This window comes from Salmo salar, chromosome ssa02 (assembly GCF_905237065.1).
Source record: "Salmo salar chromosome ssa02, Ssal_v3.1, whole genome shotgun sequence".
NCBI lineage: Eukaryota > Metazoa > Chordata > Actinopteri > Salmoniformes > Salmonidae > Salmo > Salmo salar.
In genome coordinates this window covers 74,681,028-74,696,243 of record NC_059443.1, presented here as the reverse complement: position 1 = coordinate 74,696,243, position 15,216 = coordinate 74,681,028, and the positions used below count along the sequence as shown (strand labels likewise).

Sequence of the window (15,216 nt, the reverse complement as noted above, 5' to 3'; positions counted from 1 at the left end):
GTGTAGGTGGGGAGGGGGTGATAATGATATTATTATATGTGTAGGTGAGGAGGGGGTGGATAATGATTTTATTCAGTGTAGGTTGGGGGGAGTTATAATGATATTATTCTATGTGTAGGTGGGGAGTGGGGTGATAATGATATTATTCTATTTGTAGGTAGGGAGGGGGTGGATAATGATATTATTCTATGTGTAGGTGGGGAAGGGGGTGATAATGATATTAATCTATGTGTAGGTGGGGAAGGGGGTGATAATGATATTATTCTATGTGTAGGTGAGGAGGGGGTGGATAATGATATTATTCTATGTGTAGGTCGGGAGGGGGGTGGATGATGATAGTGTTCTATATGTAGGTGGGGAGGGGGGTGGATAATGATATTATTCTATGTGTAGGTGGGGGTGACAATGATTGTATTCTATGTGAAGGTGGGGAGGGGTGGATAATGATATTATTCTATGTGTAGGTGGGGAGGGGGTGATAATGATATTATTCTTTATGCAGGTGGGGTGGAGGATGATAATGATATTATTCTATGTGTAGGTTGGGTGACAATGATATTATTCTATGTTTAGGTGGGGAGGGGGTGATAATGATAATATTCTATGTGTAGGTGGGGGGGGGGGGTGATAATGATATTATTCTATGTGTAGGTGGGGAGGGGGGGTGGATAATTATATTATTATATGTGTAGGTGGGGAGGGGGGTGGATAATGATATTTTTCTATGTGTAGGTGGGGAGGGGGGTGGATAATTATATTATTCTATGTGTAGGTGGGGAGGGGAGTGATAATGATATTGTTCTATGTGTAGGTGGGGGTTTGGATATTGATATTATTCTATGTGTAGGTGCGGAGTGGGGTAGATAATGATATTAATCTATGTGTAGTTGGGGAGGCGGTGATAATGACATTATTCTATGTGTAGGTGAGGAGGGGGGTGGATAATGATATTATTCTATGTGTAGGTGGGGAGGGGGGTGATAATGATATTGTTCTATGTGTAGGTGAGAGGGGTGGATAATGATATTATTCTATGTGTAGGTGAGGAGGGGGTGGATAATGATATTATTCTATGTGTAGGTGGGGACGGGGGTGGATATTGATATTGTTCTATGTGTAGGTGGGGTGGATAATGATATTATTCTATTTGTAGGTGGGGAAGGGGTGATAATGATATTGTTCTATGTTTAGGTGGGGGGCTTGGATAATGATCTTATTCTATGTGTAGGTGCGGAGGGAGGTCGATTACGATATTATTCTATGTGTAGGTGCGGAGGGGAGTGGATAATGATAATAATCTATGTGTAGATGGGGAGGGGGGTGATAATGATATTATTCTATGTGTAGATGGGGAGGGGGGTGATAATGATATTATTCTAAGTGTAGGTGGGGGGGTGGATAATGATATTGTTCTATGTGTAGGTGGGGATTGGGGTGATAATGATATTATTCTATGTGTAGGTGGGGAGGGGAGTGGATAATGATATTATTATATGTGTAGGTTGGGAGGGGGTTGATAATGATGTTATTCTATGTGTAGGTGGGGGGTGATAATGATATTATTCTATGTTTTGGTGGGGAAGGGGTGATAATGATCTTATTCTATGTGAAGGTGGGGAGGGGAGTGATAATGATATTATTCTATGTGTAGGTGGGGAGGGGGGTGGATAATGATATTATTCTATGTGTAGGTGGGGAGGGGGTGATAATGATATTATTCTATGTGTAGGTGGGAGGGTGGATATTTATATTATTCTATGTGTAGGTGCGGAGTGGGGTAGATAATGATATTAATCTATGTGTAGTTGGGGAGGGGGTGATAATGACATTATTCTATGTGTAGGTGAGGAGGGGGTGGATAATGATATTATTCTATGTGTAGGTGGGGAGGGGGTGATAATGATATTGTTCTATGTGTATGTGAGAGGGGTGGATAATGATATTATTCTATGTGTAGGTGGGGAGGGGGGGTGGATATTGATATTGTTCTCTGTGTAGGTGGGGTGGATAATGATATTATTCTATGTGTAGGTGGGGAAGGGGGTGATAATGATATTGTTCTATGTGTAGGTGGGGGGGCTTGGATAATGATCTTATTCTATGTGTAGGTGCGGAGGGGGGTGGATCATGATATTATACTATGTGAAGGTGGGGAGGGGTGTGGATAGTGATATTATTCTATGTGTAGGTGGGGAGGGGGTGGATAATGATATTATATGTGTAGGTGGGGAGGGGAGGGGAGGATAATGATATTATTTTATGTGTAGGTGGGGAGGGGGTGGATAATGATATTATTCTATGTGTAGGTGAGGAGGGGGTGATAATGATATTATTCTATGTGTAGTTGAGGAGGGGGGTGGATCATGATATTATTCTATGTGTAGGTGGGGATTGGGGTGATAATGATATTATATGTGTAGGTGGGGAGGGGAGGGGAGGATAATGATATTATTTTATGTGTAGGTTTGGAGGGGGTGGATAATGATATTATTCTATGTGTAGGTGAGGAGGGGGTGATAATGATATTATTCTATGTGTAGTTGAGGAGAGGGGTGGATCATGATATTATTCTATGTGAAGGTGGGGAGGGGTGTGGATAGTGATATTATTCTATGTGTAGGTGGGGAGGGGGTGGATAATGATATTATTCTATGTGTAGGTGGGGAGGGGGGTGATAATGATATTGTTCTATGTGTAGGTGAGAGGGGTGGATGATGATATTATTCTATGTGTAGGTTAGGAGGGGGTGGATAATGATATTATTCTATGTGTAGGTGGGGAGGGGGGTGGATATTGATATTGTTCTATGTGTAGGTGGGTTGGATAATGATATTATTCTATGTGTAGGTGGGGAAGGGGGTGATAATGATATTGTTCTATGTGTAGGTGGGGGGCTTGGATAATGATCTTATTCTATGTGTAGGTGCGGAGGGGGGGTCGATTTTGATATTATTCTATGTGTAGGTGCGGAGGGGGTGATAATGATATTATTCTATGTGTATGTGGGGTGACAATGATATTATTCTATGTGTAGGTGGGGAGGGGGGTGGATATTGATATTGTTCTCTGTGTAGGTGGGGTGGATAATGATATTATTCTATGTGTAGGTGGGGGGGGGTTGATAATGATATTATTCTATGTGTAGGTGGGGAGGGGGGTGATAATTATATTATTCTATGTGTAGGTGGGGAGGGGGGTGATAATGATATTATTCTATGTGTAGGTGGGGAGGGGGTGATAATGATATTATTCTATGTGTAGGTGGGGAGGGAGTGGATAATGATATTATTATATGTGTAGGTTGGGAGGGGGTTGATAATGATGTTATTCTATGTGTAGGTGGGGGGTGATAATGATATTATTCTATGTTTTGGTGGGGAGGGGAGTGGATAATGATATTATTATATGTGTAGGTTGGGAGGGGTTGATAATGATGTTATTCTATGTGTAGGTGGGGGGTGATAATGATATTATTCTATGTTTTGGTGGGGAAGGGGTGATAATGATCTTATTCTATGTGAAGGTGGGGAGGGGAGTGATAATGATATTATTCTATGTGTAGGTGCGGAGTGGGGTAGATAATGATATTAATCTATGTGTAGTTGGGGAGGGGGTGATAATGACATTATTCTATGTGTAGGTGAGGAGGGGGGTGATAATTATATTGTTCTATGTGTAGGTGAGAGGGGTGGATAATGACATTATTCTATGTGTAGGTGGGGAGGGGGGTGGATATTGATATTGTTCTCTGTGTAGGTGGGGTGGATAATGATATTATTCTATGTGTAGGTGGGGAAGGGGGTGATAATGATATTGTTCTATGTGTAGGTGGGGGGCTTGGATAATGATCTTATTCTATGTGTAGGTGGGGAGGGGGGTCGATTTTGATATTATTCTATGTGTAGGTGCGGAGGGGGGTGGATAATGATAATAATCTATGTGTAGGTTGGGAGGGGGGTGATAATGATATTATTATATGTGTAGGTGAGGAGGGGGTGGATAATGATTTTATTCTGTGTAGGTTGGGGGGAGTTATAATGATATTATTCTATGTGTAGGTGGGGAGGGGGGTGATAATGATATTATTCTAATTGTAGGTAGGGAGGGGGGTGGATAATGATATTATTCTATGTGTAGGTGGGGAAGGGGGTGATAATGATATTAATCTATGTGTAGGTGGGGAAGGGGGTGATAATGATATTATTCTATGTGTAGGTGAGGAGGGGGGTGGATAATGATATTATTCTATGTGTAGGTCGGGAGGGGGGTGGATGATGATATTGTTCTATATGTAGGTGGGAAGGGGGGTGGATAATGATATTATTCTATGTGTAGGTGGGGGTGACAATGATTGTATTCTATGTGAAGGTGGGGAGGGGTGGATAATGATATTATTCTATGTGTAGGTGGGGAGGGGGTGATAATGATATTATTCTTTATGCAGGTGGGGTGGAGGATGATAATGATATTATTCTATGTGTAGGTTGGGTGACAATGATATTATTCTATGTTTAGGTGGGGAGGGGGTGATAATGATAATATTCTATGTGTAGGTGGGGGGGGGGTGATAATGATATTATTCTATGTGTAGGTGGGGAGGGGGTGGATAATTATATTATTATATGTGTAGGTGGGGAGGGGGTGGATAATGATATTTTCTATGTGTAGGTGGGGAGGGGGTGGATAATTATATTATTCTATGTGTAGGTGGGGAGGGGAGTGATAATGATATTGTTCTATGTGTAGGTGGGGGTTTGGATATTGATATTATTCTATGTGTAGGTGCGGAGTGGGGTAGATAATGATATTAATCTATGTGTAGTTGGGGAGGCGGTGATAATGACATTATTCTATGTGTAGGTGAGGAGGGGGGTGGATAATGATATTATTCTATGTGTAGGTGGGGAGGGGGGGTGATAATGATATTGTTCTATGTGTAGGTGAGAGGGGTGGATAATGATATTATTCTATGTGTAGGTGAGGAGGGGGTGGATAATGATATTATTCTATGTGTAGGTGGGTACGGGGGTGGATATTGATATTGTTCTATGTGTAGGTGGGGTGGATAATGATATTATTCTATTTGTAGGTGGGGAAGGGGGTGATAATGATATTGTTCTATGTTTAGGTGGGGGGCTTGGATAATGATCTTATTCTATGTGTAGGTGCGGAGGGAGGTCGATTACGATATTATTCTATGTGTAGGTGCGGAGGGGAGTGGATAATGATAATAATCTATGTGTAGATGGGGAGGGGGGTGATAATGATATCATAATATCTGTAGGTGAGGAGGGGTGGATAATGATATTATTCTGTGTAGGTTGGGGGGTTATAATGATATTATTCTATGTGTAGGTGGGGCGGGGGTGATAATGATATTATTCTATGTGTAGGTAGGGAGGGGGGTGGATAATGATATTATTCTATGTGTAGGTGGGGAGGGGGGTGATAATGATATTAATCTATGTGTAGGTGGGAAGGGGGGTGATAATGATATTATTCTATGTGTAGGTGATGAGGGGGTGGATAATGATATTATTCTATGTGTAGGTCGGGAGGGGGGTGGATGATGATATTGTTCTATGTGTAGGTGGGGAGGGGGGTGATAATGATATTATTCTATGTGTAGGTTTGGAGGAGGGTGATAATGATATGATTTTGTGTAGGTGGGGGTGCAAATGATATTATTCTATGTGTAGGTGGGGAAGGGGGTGATAATTATATTATTCTATGTGTAGGTGGGGTTGGGGGTGGATAATGATATTATTCTATGTGTAGGTGGGAGGGGGGTGTGATAATGATATTATTCTATGTGTAGATGGGGAGGGGGGTAATAATCATATTATTATATGTGTAGGTGGGGAAGGGAAAGGGGTGGATAATTATTTATTCTATGTGTCGGTGGAGAGGGGAGGGGGGTGATAATGATATTATTCTATGTGTAGGTGGGGAGTGGTGTGATAATGATATTATTCTATGTGTAGGTGGGGAGGGGGTGAATAATGATATTATTCTCTGTTTAGGTGGGGAGGGGTGATAATGATATTATTCTTTGTGCAGGTGGGGAGGGGGATGATAATGATATTATTCTATGTGTAGGTGGGGTGACAATGATATTATTCTATGTGTAGGTGGGGAGGGGGGTGATAATGATATTATTCTATGTGAAGGTGGGGAGGGGGTGATAATGATTTTATTCTATGTGTAGGTGGGGGTGACAATGATAGTTTTCTATGTGTAGGTGGGGAGGAGAGGGGAGGGGGGTGATAATGATATTATTCTATGTGTAGGTGGGGAGGGGAGTGATAATGATATGATTCTATGTGTAGGTGAGGGTGATAATTATATTATTCTATGTGTAGGTGGGGAGGGGGGTGGATAATGATATTATTCTATGTGTAGGTGGGGAGGGGGTGGATAATAATATTATACTATGTTTAGGTGGGGAGGGGGGTGATAATGATATTATTCTATGTGTAGGTGGGTAGGGGGTGGATAATGATATTATTCTATGTGTAGATGGTTAGGGGGATGATAAAGATAATATTCTATGTGTAGGTGGGAAGGGGAGTGATAAAGATATTATTCAATGTGTAGGTTATGAGGGGGGTGGATAATGATATTATTCCAATGTGTAGGTGTGGAGGGGATGGGGGTGATAATGATTTTATTCTATTTGTTGGTGGGGAGATGGTGATAATGAGACTATTCTATGTGTAGGTGGGGAGGGGTTTGGATAATGATATTATTCTATGTGTAGGTGGATAATGATATTATTCTATGTGTATGTGGGGATGGAAGTGATAATGATATTATTCTATGTGTAGGTGGGGAGGGGGGGTGATAATGATATTATTCTATGTGTAGGTGGGGAGGGGGTGATAATGATATTATTCTATGTGTAGGTGGGGAGGGGGGTGATAATGATATTATTCTATGTGTAGGTGGGGGTAACAATGATTGTATTCTATGTGTAGGTGGGGAGGGGGTGGATAATGATATTATTCTATGTGTAGGTGGGGAGGGGGTGATAATGATATTATTCTTTATGTAGGTGGGTTGGGGGATGATAATGATATTATTCTATGTGTAGGTGGGGTGACAATGATATTATTCTATGTTTAGGTGGGTAGGGGGTGATAATGATAATATTCTATGTGTAGGTGGGGAGGGGTTGATAATGATATTATTCTATGTGTAGGTTATGAGGGGGGTGGATAATGATATTATTCCAATGTGTAGGTGTGGAGGGGATGGGGGTGATAATGATTTTATTCTATTTGTTGGTGGGGAGATGGTGATAATGAGACTATTCTATGTGTAGGTGGGGAGGGGGGTGATAATGATATTATTCTATGTGTAGGTGGGGGTGACAATGATAGTATTCTATGTGTAGGTGGGGAGGGGGGTGATAATGATATTATTCTATATGTAGGTGGGGAGGGGGGGTGATAATGATATTATTCTATGTGTAGGTGGGGAGGGGGGTGATAATGATATGATTCTATGTGTAGGTGCGGGTGCTAATGATATTATTCTGTGTGAAGGTGGGGAGGTGGGTGATAATTATATTATTCTATGTGTAGGTGGGGAGGGGGTGGATAATGATATTAGTCTGTGTGTAGGTGGGTAGGGGGTGGATAATGATATTATTCTATGTGTAGATGGTTAGGGGGATGATAACGATAATATTCTATGTGTAGGTGGGGGTGCTAATGATATTATTCTGTGTGAAGGTGGGGAGGTGGGTGATAATTATATTATTCTATGTGTAGGTGGGGAGGGGGTGGATAATGATATTAGTCTGTGTGTAGGTGGGTAGGGGGTGGATAATGATATTATTCTATGTGTAGATGGTTAGGGGGATGATAACGATAATATTCTATGTGTAGGTGGGACGGGGAGTGATAAAGATATTATTCAATGTGTAAGTTATGAGGGGGGTGGATAATGATATTATTCCAATGTGTAGGTGTGGAGGGGATGGGGGTGATAATGATTTTATTCTATTTGTTGGTGGGGAGATGGTGATAATGAGACTATTCTATGTGTAGGTGGGGAGGGGTTTGGATAATGATATTATTCTATGTGTAGGTGGATAATGATATTATTCTATGTGTAGGTGGGGAGGGAGGTGATAATGATATTATTCTATGTGTAGGTGGGGAGGGGGGGTGATAATGATATTATTCTATGTGTAGGTGGGGAGGGGGTGATAATGATATTATTCTATGTGTAGGTGGGGAGGGGGTGATAATGATATTATTCTATGTGTAGGTGGGGATGACAATGATTGTATTCTATGTGTAGGTAAGGAGGGGGTGGATAATGATATTATTCTATGTGTAGGTGGGGAGGGGGTGATAATGGTATTATTCTTTATGCAGGTGGGTTGGGGGATGATAATGATATTATTCTATGTGTAGGTGGGGTGACAATGATATTATTCTATGTTTAGGTGGGTAGGGGGTGATAATGATAATATTCTATGTGTAGGTGGGGAGGGGGTTGATAATGATATTATTCTATGTGAAGGTGGGGAGGGGGGTGATAATGATATTATTCTATGTGTAGGTGGGGGTGACAATGATAGTATTCTATGTGTAGGTGGGGAGGGGGGTGATAATGATATTATTCTATATGTAGGTGGGGAGGGGGGGTGATAATGATATTATTCTATGTGTAGGTGGGGAGGGGGGTGATAATGATATGACTCTATGTGTAGGTCCGGGTGCTAATGATATTATTCTGTGTGAAGGTGGGGAGGTGGGTGATAATTATATTATTCTATGTGTAGGTGGGGAGGGGGGTGGATAATGATATTAGTCTGTGTGTAGGTGGGTAGGGGGTGGATAATGATATTATTCTATGTCTAGATGGTTAGGGGGATGATAACGATATTATTCTATGTGTAGGTGGGAAGGGGTGTGATAAAGATATTATTCAATGTGTTGGTTATGAGGGGGGTGGAAAATGATATTATTCCAATGTGTAGGTGTGGAGGGGATGGGGGTGATAATGATTTTATTCTATTTGTTGGTGGGGAGAGGGTGATAATGATACTATTCTATGTGTAGGTGGGGAGGGGTTTGGATAATGATATTATTCTATGTGTAGGTGGATAATGATATTATTCTATGTGTAGGTGGGGAGGGAGGTGATAATGATATTATTCTAAGTGTAGGTGGGGAGGGGGTGATAATGATATTATTCTATGTGTAGGTGGGGAGGGGGTGATAATGATATTATTCTATGTGTAGGTGGGGAGGGGGGTGATAATGATATTATTCTATGTGTAGGTGGGGGTGACAATGATTGTATTCTATGTGTAGGTGGGGAGGGGGTGGATAATGATATTATTCTATGTGTAGGTGGGGAGGGGGTGATAATTATATTATTCTTTATGCAGGTGGGGTGGGGGATGATAATGATATTATTCTATGTGTAGGTGGGGTGACAATGATATTATTCTATGTTTAGGTGGGGAGGGGGTGATAATGATAATATTCTATGTGTATGTGGGGAGGGGGTGGATAATGATATTATTCTATTTGTAGGTGGGGAGAGGGTGATAATGATATTATTCTATGTGTAGTTGGGGAGGGGGGTGATAATGATATTATTCTGTGTGTAGGTGGGGGTGACAATGATTGTATTCTATGTGTAGGTGGGGAGGGGGTGGATAATGATATTGTTCTATGTGTAGGTGGGGAGGGGGTGATAATGATATTATTCTTTGTGCAGGTGGGGAGGGGGTGATAATGATATTATTCTATGTGTAGGTTATGAGGGGGGTGGTTAATGATATTATTCTATGTGTAGGTTCTGACGGGGAGTGGATAATGATATTATTCTATGTGTAAGTGGGGACGGAGGTGGATAATGATATTATTCTATGTGTAGGTGAGGAGGGGGGTGATAATGATATGATTCTATGTGTAGGTGAGGGTGCTAATGATATTATTCTGTGTGAAGGTGGGGAGATGGGTGATAATTATATTATTCTATGTGTAGGTGGGGAGGGGGGTGGATAATGATATTATTCTATGTGTAGGTGGGGAGGGGGTGGATAATAATATTATACTATGTTTAGGTGGGGAGGGGGTGATAATGATATTATTCTATGTGTAGGTGGGTAGGGGGTGGATAATGATATTATTCTATGTGTAGATGGTTAGGGGGATGATAACGATAATATTCTATGTGTAGGTGGGAAGGGGAGTGATAAAGATATTATTCAATGTGTAGGTTATGAGGGGGGTGGATAATGATATTATTCCAATGTGTAGGTGTGGAGGGGATGGGGGTGATAATGATTTTATTCTATTTGTTGGTGGGGAGATGGTGATAATGATATTATTCTATGTGTAGGTGGGGAGGGAGGTGATAATGATATTATTCTATGTGTAGGTGGGGAGGGGGGGTGATAATGATATTATTCTATGTGTAGGTGGGGAGGGGGTGATAATGATATTATTCTATGTGTAGGTGGGGAGGGGGTGATAATGATATTATTCTATGTGTAGGTGGGGGTGACAATGATTGTATTCTATGTGTAGGTGGGGAGGGGGTGAATAATGATATTATTCTATGTGTAGGTGGGGAGGGGGTTGATAATGATATTATTCTATGTGAAGGTGGGGAGGGGGGTGATAATGATATTATTCTATGTGTAGGTGGGGGTGACAATGATTGTATTCTATGTGTAGGTGGGGAGGGGGGTGATAATGATATTATTCTATGTGTAGGTGGGGAGGAGGGAGGGGGTGATAACGATATTATTCTATGAGAAGGTGGGGAGGGGGGTGATAATGATATTATTCTATGTGTAGGTGGGGGTGACAATGATAGTATTCTATGTGTAGGTGGGGAGGGGAGGGGGTGATAATGATATTATTCTATGTGTAGGTGGGGAGGGGGGTGATAATGATATTATTCTACTTGTAGGTGCGGAGGGGGGGTGGAAAATGATATTATTCTATATGTAGGTGGGGAGGGGGGGTGGATAATGATATTATTCTATGTGTAGGTGGGGAGGGGGTGGATAATGATATTATTCTATGTGTAGGTGGGGAGGGGGGTGGATAATTATATTATTCTATGTGTAGGTGGGGAGGGGGGGTGGATAATGATATTATTCTTTGTGTAGGTGGGGAGGGGGGTGGATAATTATATTATTCTATGTGTAGGTGGGGAGGGGGTGGAAAATGATATTATTCTATGTGTAGGTGGGGAGGGGGTGGATAATGACATATTATTCTATGTGTAGGTGGGAGGGGGTGGATAATGATATTATTCTATGTGTAGGTGGGGAGTGGGGGTGGATAATTATATTATGCTATGTGTAGGTGGGGAGGGGGGTGGATAATGATATTATTCTATGTGTAGGTTATGAGGGGGGTGGTTAATGATATTATTCTATGTGTAGGTTCTGACGCGGAGTGGATAATGATATTATTCTATGTGTAAGTGGGGAGGGAGGTGGATAATGATATTATTCTATGTGTAGGTGAGGAGGGGGGTGATAATGATATGATTCTATGTGTAGGTGAGGGTGCTATTGATATTATTCTGTGTGAAGGTGGGGAGGTGGGTGATAGTGATATTATTCTATGTGTAGGTGGGGAGGGGGTGATAATGATATTATTCTACGTGTAGGTGGGGAGGGGGTGGATAATGATATTATTCTATGTGTAGGTGGGGAGGGGGGGTGGATAATTATATTATTCTATGTGTAGTTGGGGAGGGGGGGTGGATAATGATATTATTCTTTGTGTAGGTGGGGAGGGGGGGTGGATAATTATATTATTCTATGTGTAGGTGGGGAGGGGGGGTGGATAATGATATTATTCTATGTGTAGGTGGGGAGGTTGGTGGATAATTATATTATGCTATGTGTAGGTGGGGGAGGGGGGTGGATAATGATATTATTCTATGTTTAGGTTATGAGGGGGGTGGTTAATGATATTATTCTATGTGTAGGTTCTGACGCGGAGTGGATAATGATATTATTCTATGTGTAAGTGGGGAGGGAGGTGGATAATGATATTATTCTATGTGTAGGTGAGGAGGGGGGTGATAATGATATGATTCTATGTGTAGGTGAGGGTGCTAATGATATTATTCTGTGTGAAGGTGGGGAGGTGGGTGATAATGATATTATTCTATGTGTAGGTGGGGAGGGGGTGATAATGATATTATTCTATGTGTAGGTGGGGAGGGGGGTGATAATGATATTATTCTATGTGTAGGTGGGGAGGGGGGGTGATAATGATATTATTCTATGTGTAGGTTGGGAGGAGGGAGGGGGTGATAACGATATTATTCTATGAGAAGGTGGGGAGGGGGGTGATAATGATATTATTCTATGTGTAGGTGGGGGTGACAATGATAGTATTCTATGTGTAGGTGGGGAGGGGAGGGGGTGATAATGATATTATTCTATGTGTAGGTGGGGAGGGGGGGTGATAATGATATTATTCTATGTGTAGGTGCGGAGGGGGGGATGGAAAATGATATTATTCCATATGTAGGTGGGGAGGGGGGGTGGATAATTATATTATTCTATGTGTAGGTGGGGAGGGGGGTGGATAATGATATTATTCTACGTGTAGGTGGGGAGGGGGGGTGGATAATTATATTATTCTATGTGTAGGTGGGGAGGGGGGTGGATAATGATATTATTCTATGTGTAGGTGGGGAGGGTGGGTGGATAATTATATTATTCTATGTGTAGGTGGGGAGGGGAGTGATAATGATATTGTTCTATGTGTAGGTGGGGGGGTGGATATTGATATTATTCTATGTGTAGGTGCGGAGTGTGGTGGATAATGATATTATTCTATGTGTAGTTGGGGAGGGGGTGATAATGATATTATTCTATGTGTAGGTGAGGAGGGGGGTGGATAATGATATTATTCTATGTGTAGGTGGGGAGGGGGGGTGATAATGATATTGTTCTATGTGTAGGTGAGGGGGTGGATAATGATATTATTCTATGTGTAGTTGGGGAAGGGTGTGATAATGATATTGTTCTATGTGTAGGTGGGGGGCTTGGATAATGATCTTATTCTATGTGTAGGTGCGGAGGGGGGTGGATTTTGATATTATTCTATGTGCAGGTGCGGAGGGGGGGTGGATAATGATAATAATCTATGTGTTGGTGGGGAGGGGGTGATAATGATATTATTCCATGTGTAGGTGAGGAGGGGGTGGATAATGATATTATTCTGTGTAGGTTGGGAGGGGTGGATAATGATATTGTTCTATGTGTAGGTGGGGAGGGGGGAGGATAATGATATTATTCTACGTGTAGGTGGGGAGGGGGTGGATAATGATATTATTCTATGTGTAGGTGGGGAGGGGGGGTGATAATGATATTATTCTATGTGTAGGTGGGGAGGGGGGTGATAATGATATTATTCTATGTGTAGGTTGGGAGGAGTGAGGGGGTGATAACGATATTATTCTATGAGAAGGTGGGGAGGGGGGTGATAATGATATTATTCTATGTGTAGGTGGGGGGTGACAATGATAGTATTCTATGTGTAGGTGGGGAGGGGAGGGGGTGATAATGATATTATTCTATGTGTAGGTGGGGAGGGGGGTGATAATGATATTATTCTATGTGTAGGTGCGGAGGGGGGATGGAAAATGATATTATTCCATATGTAGGTGGGGAGGGGGGTGGATAATGATATTATTCTATGTGTAGGTGGGGAGGGGGGTGGATAATGATATTATTCTACGTGTAGGTGGGGAGGGGGGGTGGATAATTATATTATTCTATGTGTAGGTGGGGAGGGGGGTGGATAATGATATTATTCTATGTGTAGGTGGGGAGGGTGGGTGGATAATTATATTATTCTATGTGTAGGTGGGGAGGGGAGTGATAATGATATTGTTCTATGTGTAGGTGGGGGGGGGTGGATATTGATATTATTCTATGTGTAGGTGCGGAGTGTGGTGGATAATGATATTATTCTGGAGGAGAAGTTAGGGAATCACTGGAGGAGAGGTTAGGGAATCACTGGAAGAGAGGTTAGGGAATCACTGGAGGACAGGTTAGGGAGTCTCTGGAGGACAGGTTAGGGAGTCTCTGGAGGACAGGTTAGGGAGTCTCTGGAGGACAGGTTAGGGAGTCTCTGGAGGACAGGTTAGGGAGTCTCTGGAGGACAGGTTAGGGAGTCTCTGGAGGAGAGGTTAGGGAATCACTGGAGGAGAGGTTAGGGAATCACTGCAGGAGAGGTTAGGGAATCACTGGAGGAGAAGTTAGAAAGTCACTGGAGGAGAAGTTAGAAAGTCACTGGAGGAGAAGTTAGGGAGTCACTGCTCTATCAATATATTCCCTTCTCTCTTCAGACCACGATGAGTGCCAGGAGAGACCACAGGTTTGTAGCAGCAACACCATTTGCGTCAACACCATCGGGAGCTACATTTGCCAGTGTCAACCTGGGATCTCTAATCACACTGGACATTGTGCAGGTGAGTCCAACAAGAAGGCATCACTGTGTTTATGTGTTCGATCGATGACATTAGGAAAAGCCCTTGTATTCTGTACATATGGCATTGCCTTTTCCCACCAGATAGGTTGGACGAAAAGAGGTTAAGATAAGAACCCTCTCATACACAGCAGAGCACAATACTACTGGTGTCTAAGTACTCTCTCTCTCTCTCTCTCTCTCTTTATGTATATATATATATATATCAATGAGTGTAGCAACAGCAATGCATGCCCCGTTTGCATTTACTGTAGAAAGACTGAAGGTGGCTACGAATGCATCTCTTTTCCGGCTTCGGTAAAAGAGATGGGGATTGTAATGATGAGTCCAGAGTGGGTGTGGGGATGTCTGTGTGTGATGCGAGGGTCTCAGTTTAGCTTGTGTGTGTGTCCACTACAGATAGGTTGAGTGTGCGTGGGTCCCCTTCCTCAAACAGAGGTTACTGTTGTGCCACTGCAAACCACCTCATAAGGACAGGTCTAGGTTCAGTTTAACTGTGTAAGCCTGGATAATGATGATCAGTAAGGGACTATGTAAACTGATCTGAGTGTGGTGCTTATATTACAGTAGGGACTTTCCTCTGTTGCTGTAGATACCGTTATTCCACTGGCAGCTTCCTCTTTCTAGTCTGAGGCCCAAATGACACCATTTTCCCTATTTAGTGCACTACATTAGACCAGGGCCCTATTCCCTATATAGTGCATTACATTAGACC

At 42.2% G+C, this 15,216-nt stretch overlaps 1 protein-coding gene across 3 annotated transcripts in view; it reads left to right on the top strand.

The window, feature by feature from the left end:
• Positions 1 to 15,216, top strand: part of LOC106592889 (adhesion G protein-coupled receptor E5) — a 70,906-nt gene that overhangs the window by 24,062 nt on the left and 31,628 nt on the right. For all 3 annotated transcript variants that reach the window (XM_045709947.1, XM_045709944.1, XM_045709954.1), the window contains exon 3: positions 14,362 to 14,484. In XM_045709947.1, the coding sequence (XP_045565903.1) occupies positions 14,362 to 14,484 (123 nt within the window). The remainder of the gene's footprint in view (positions 1 to 14,361; positions 14,485 to 15,216) is intronic.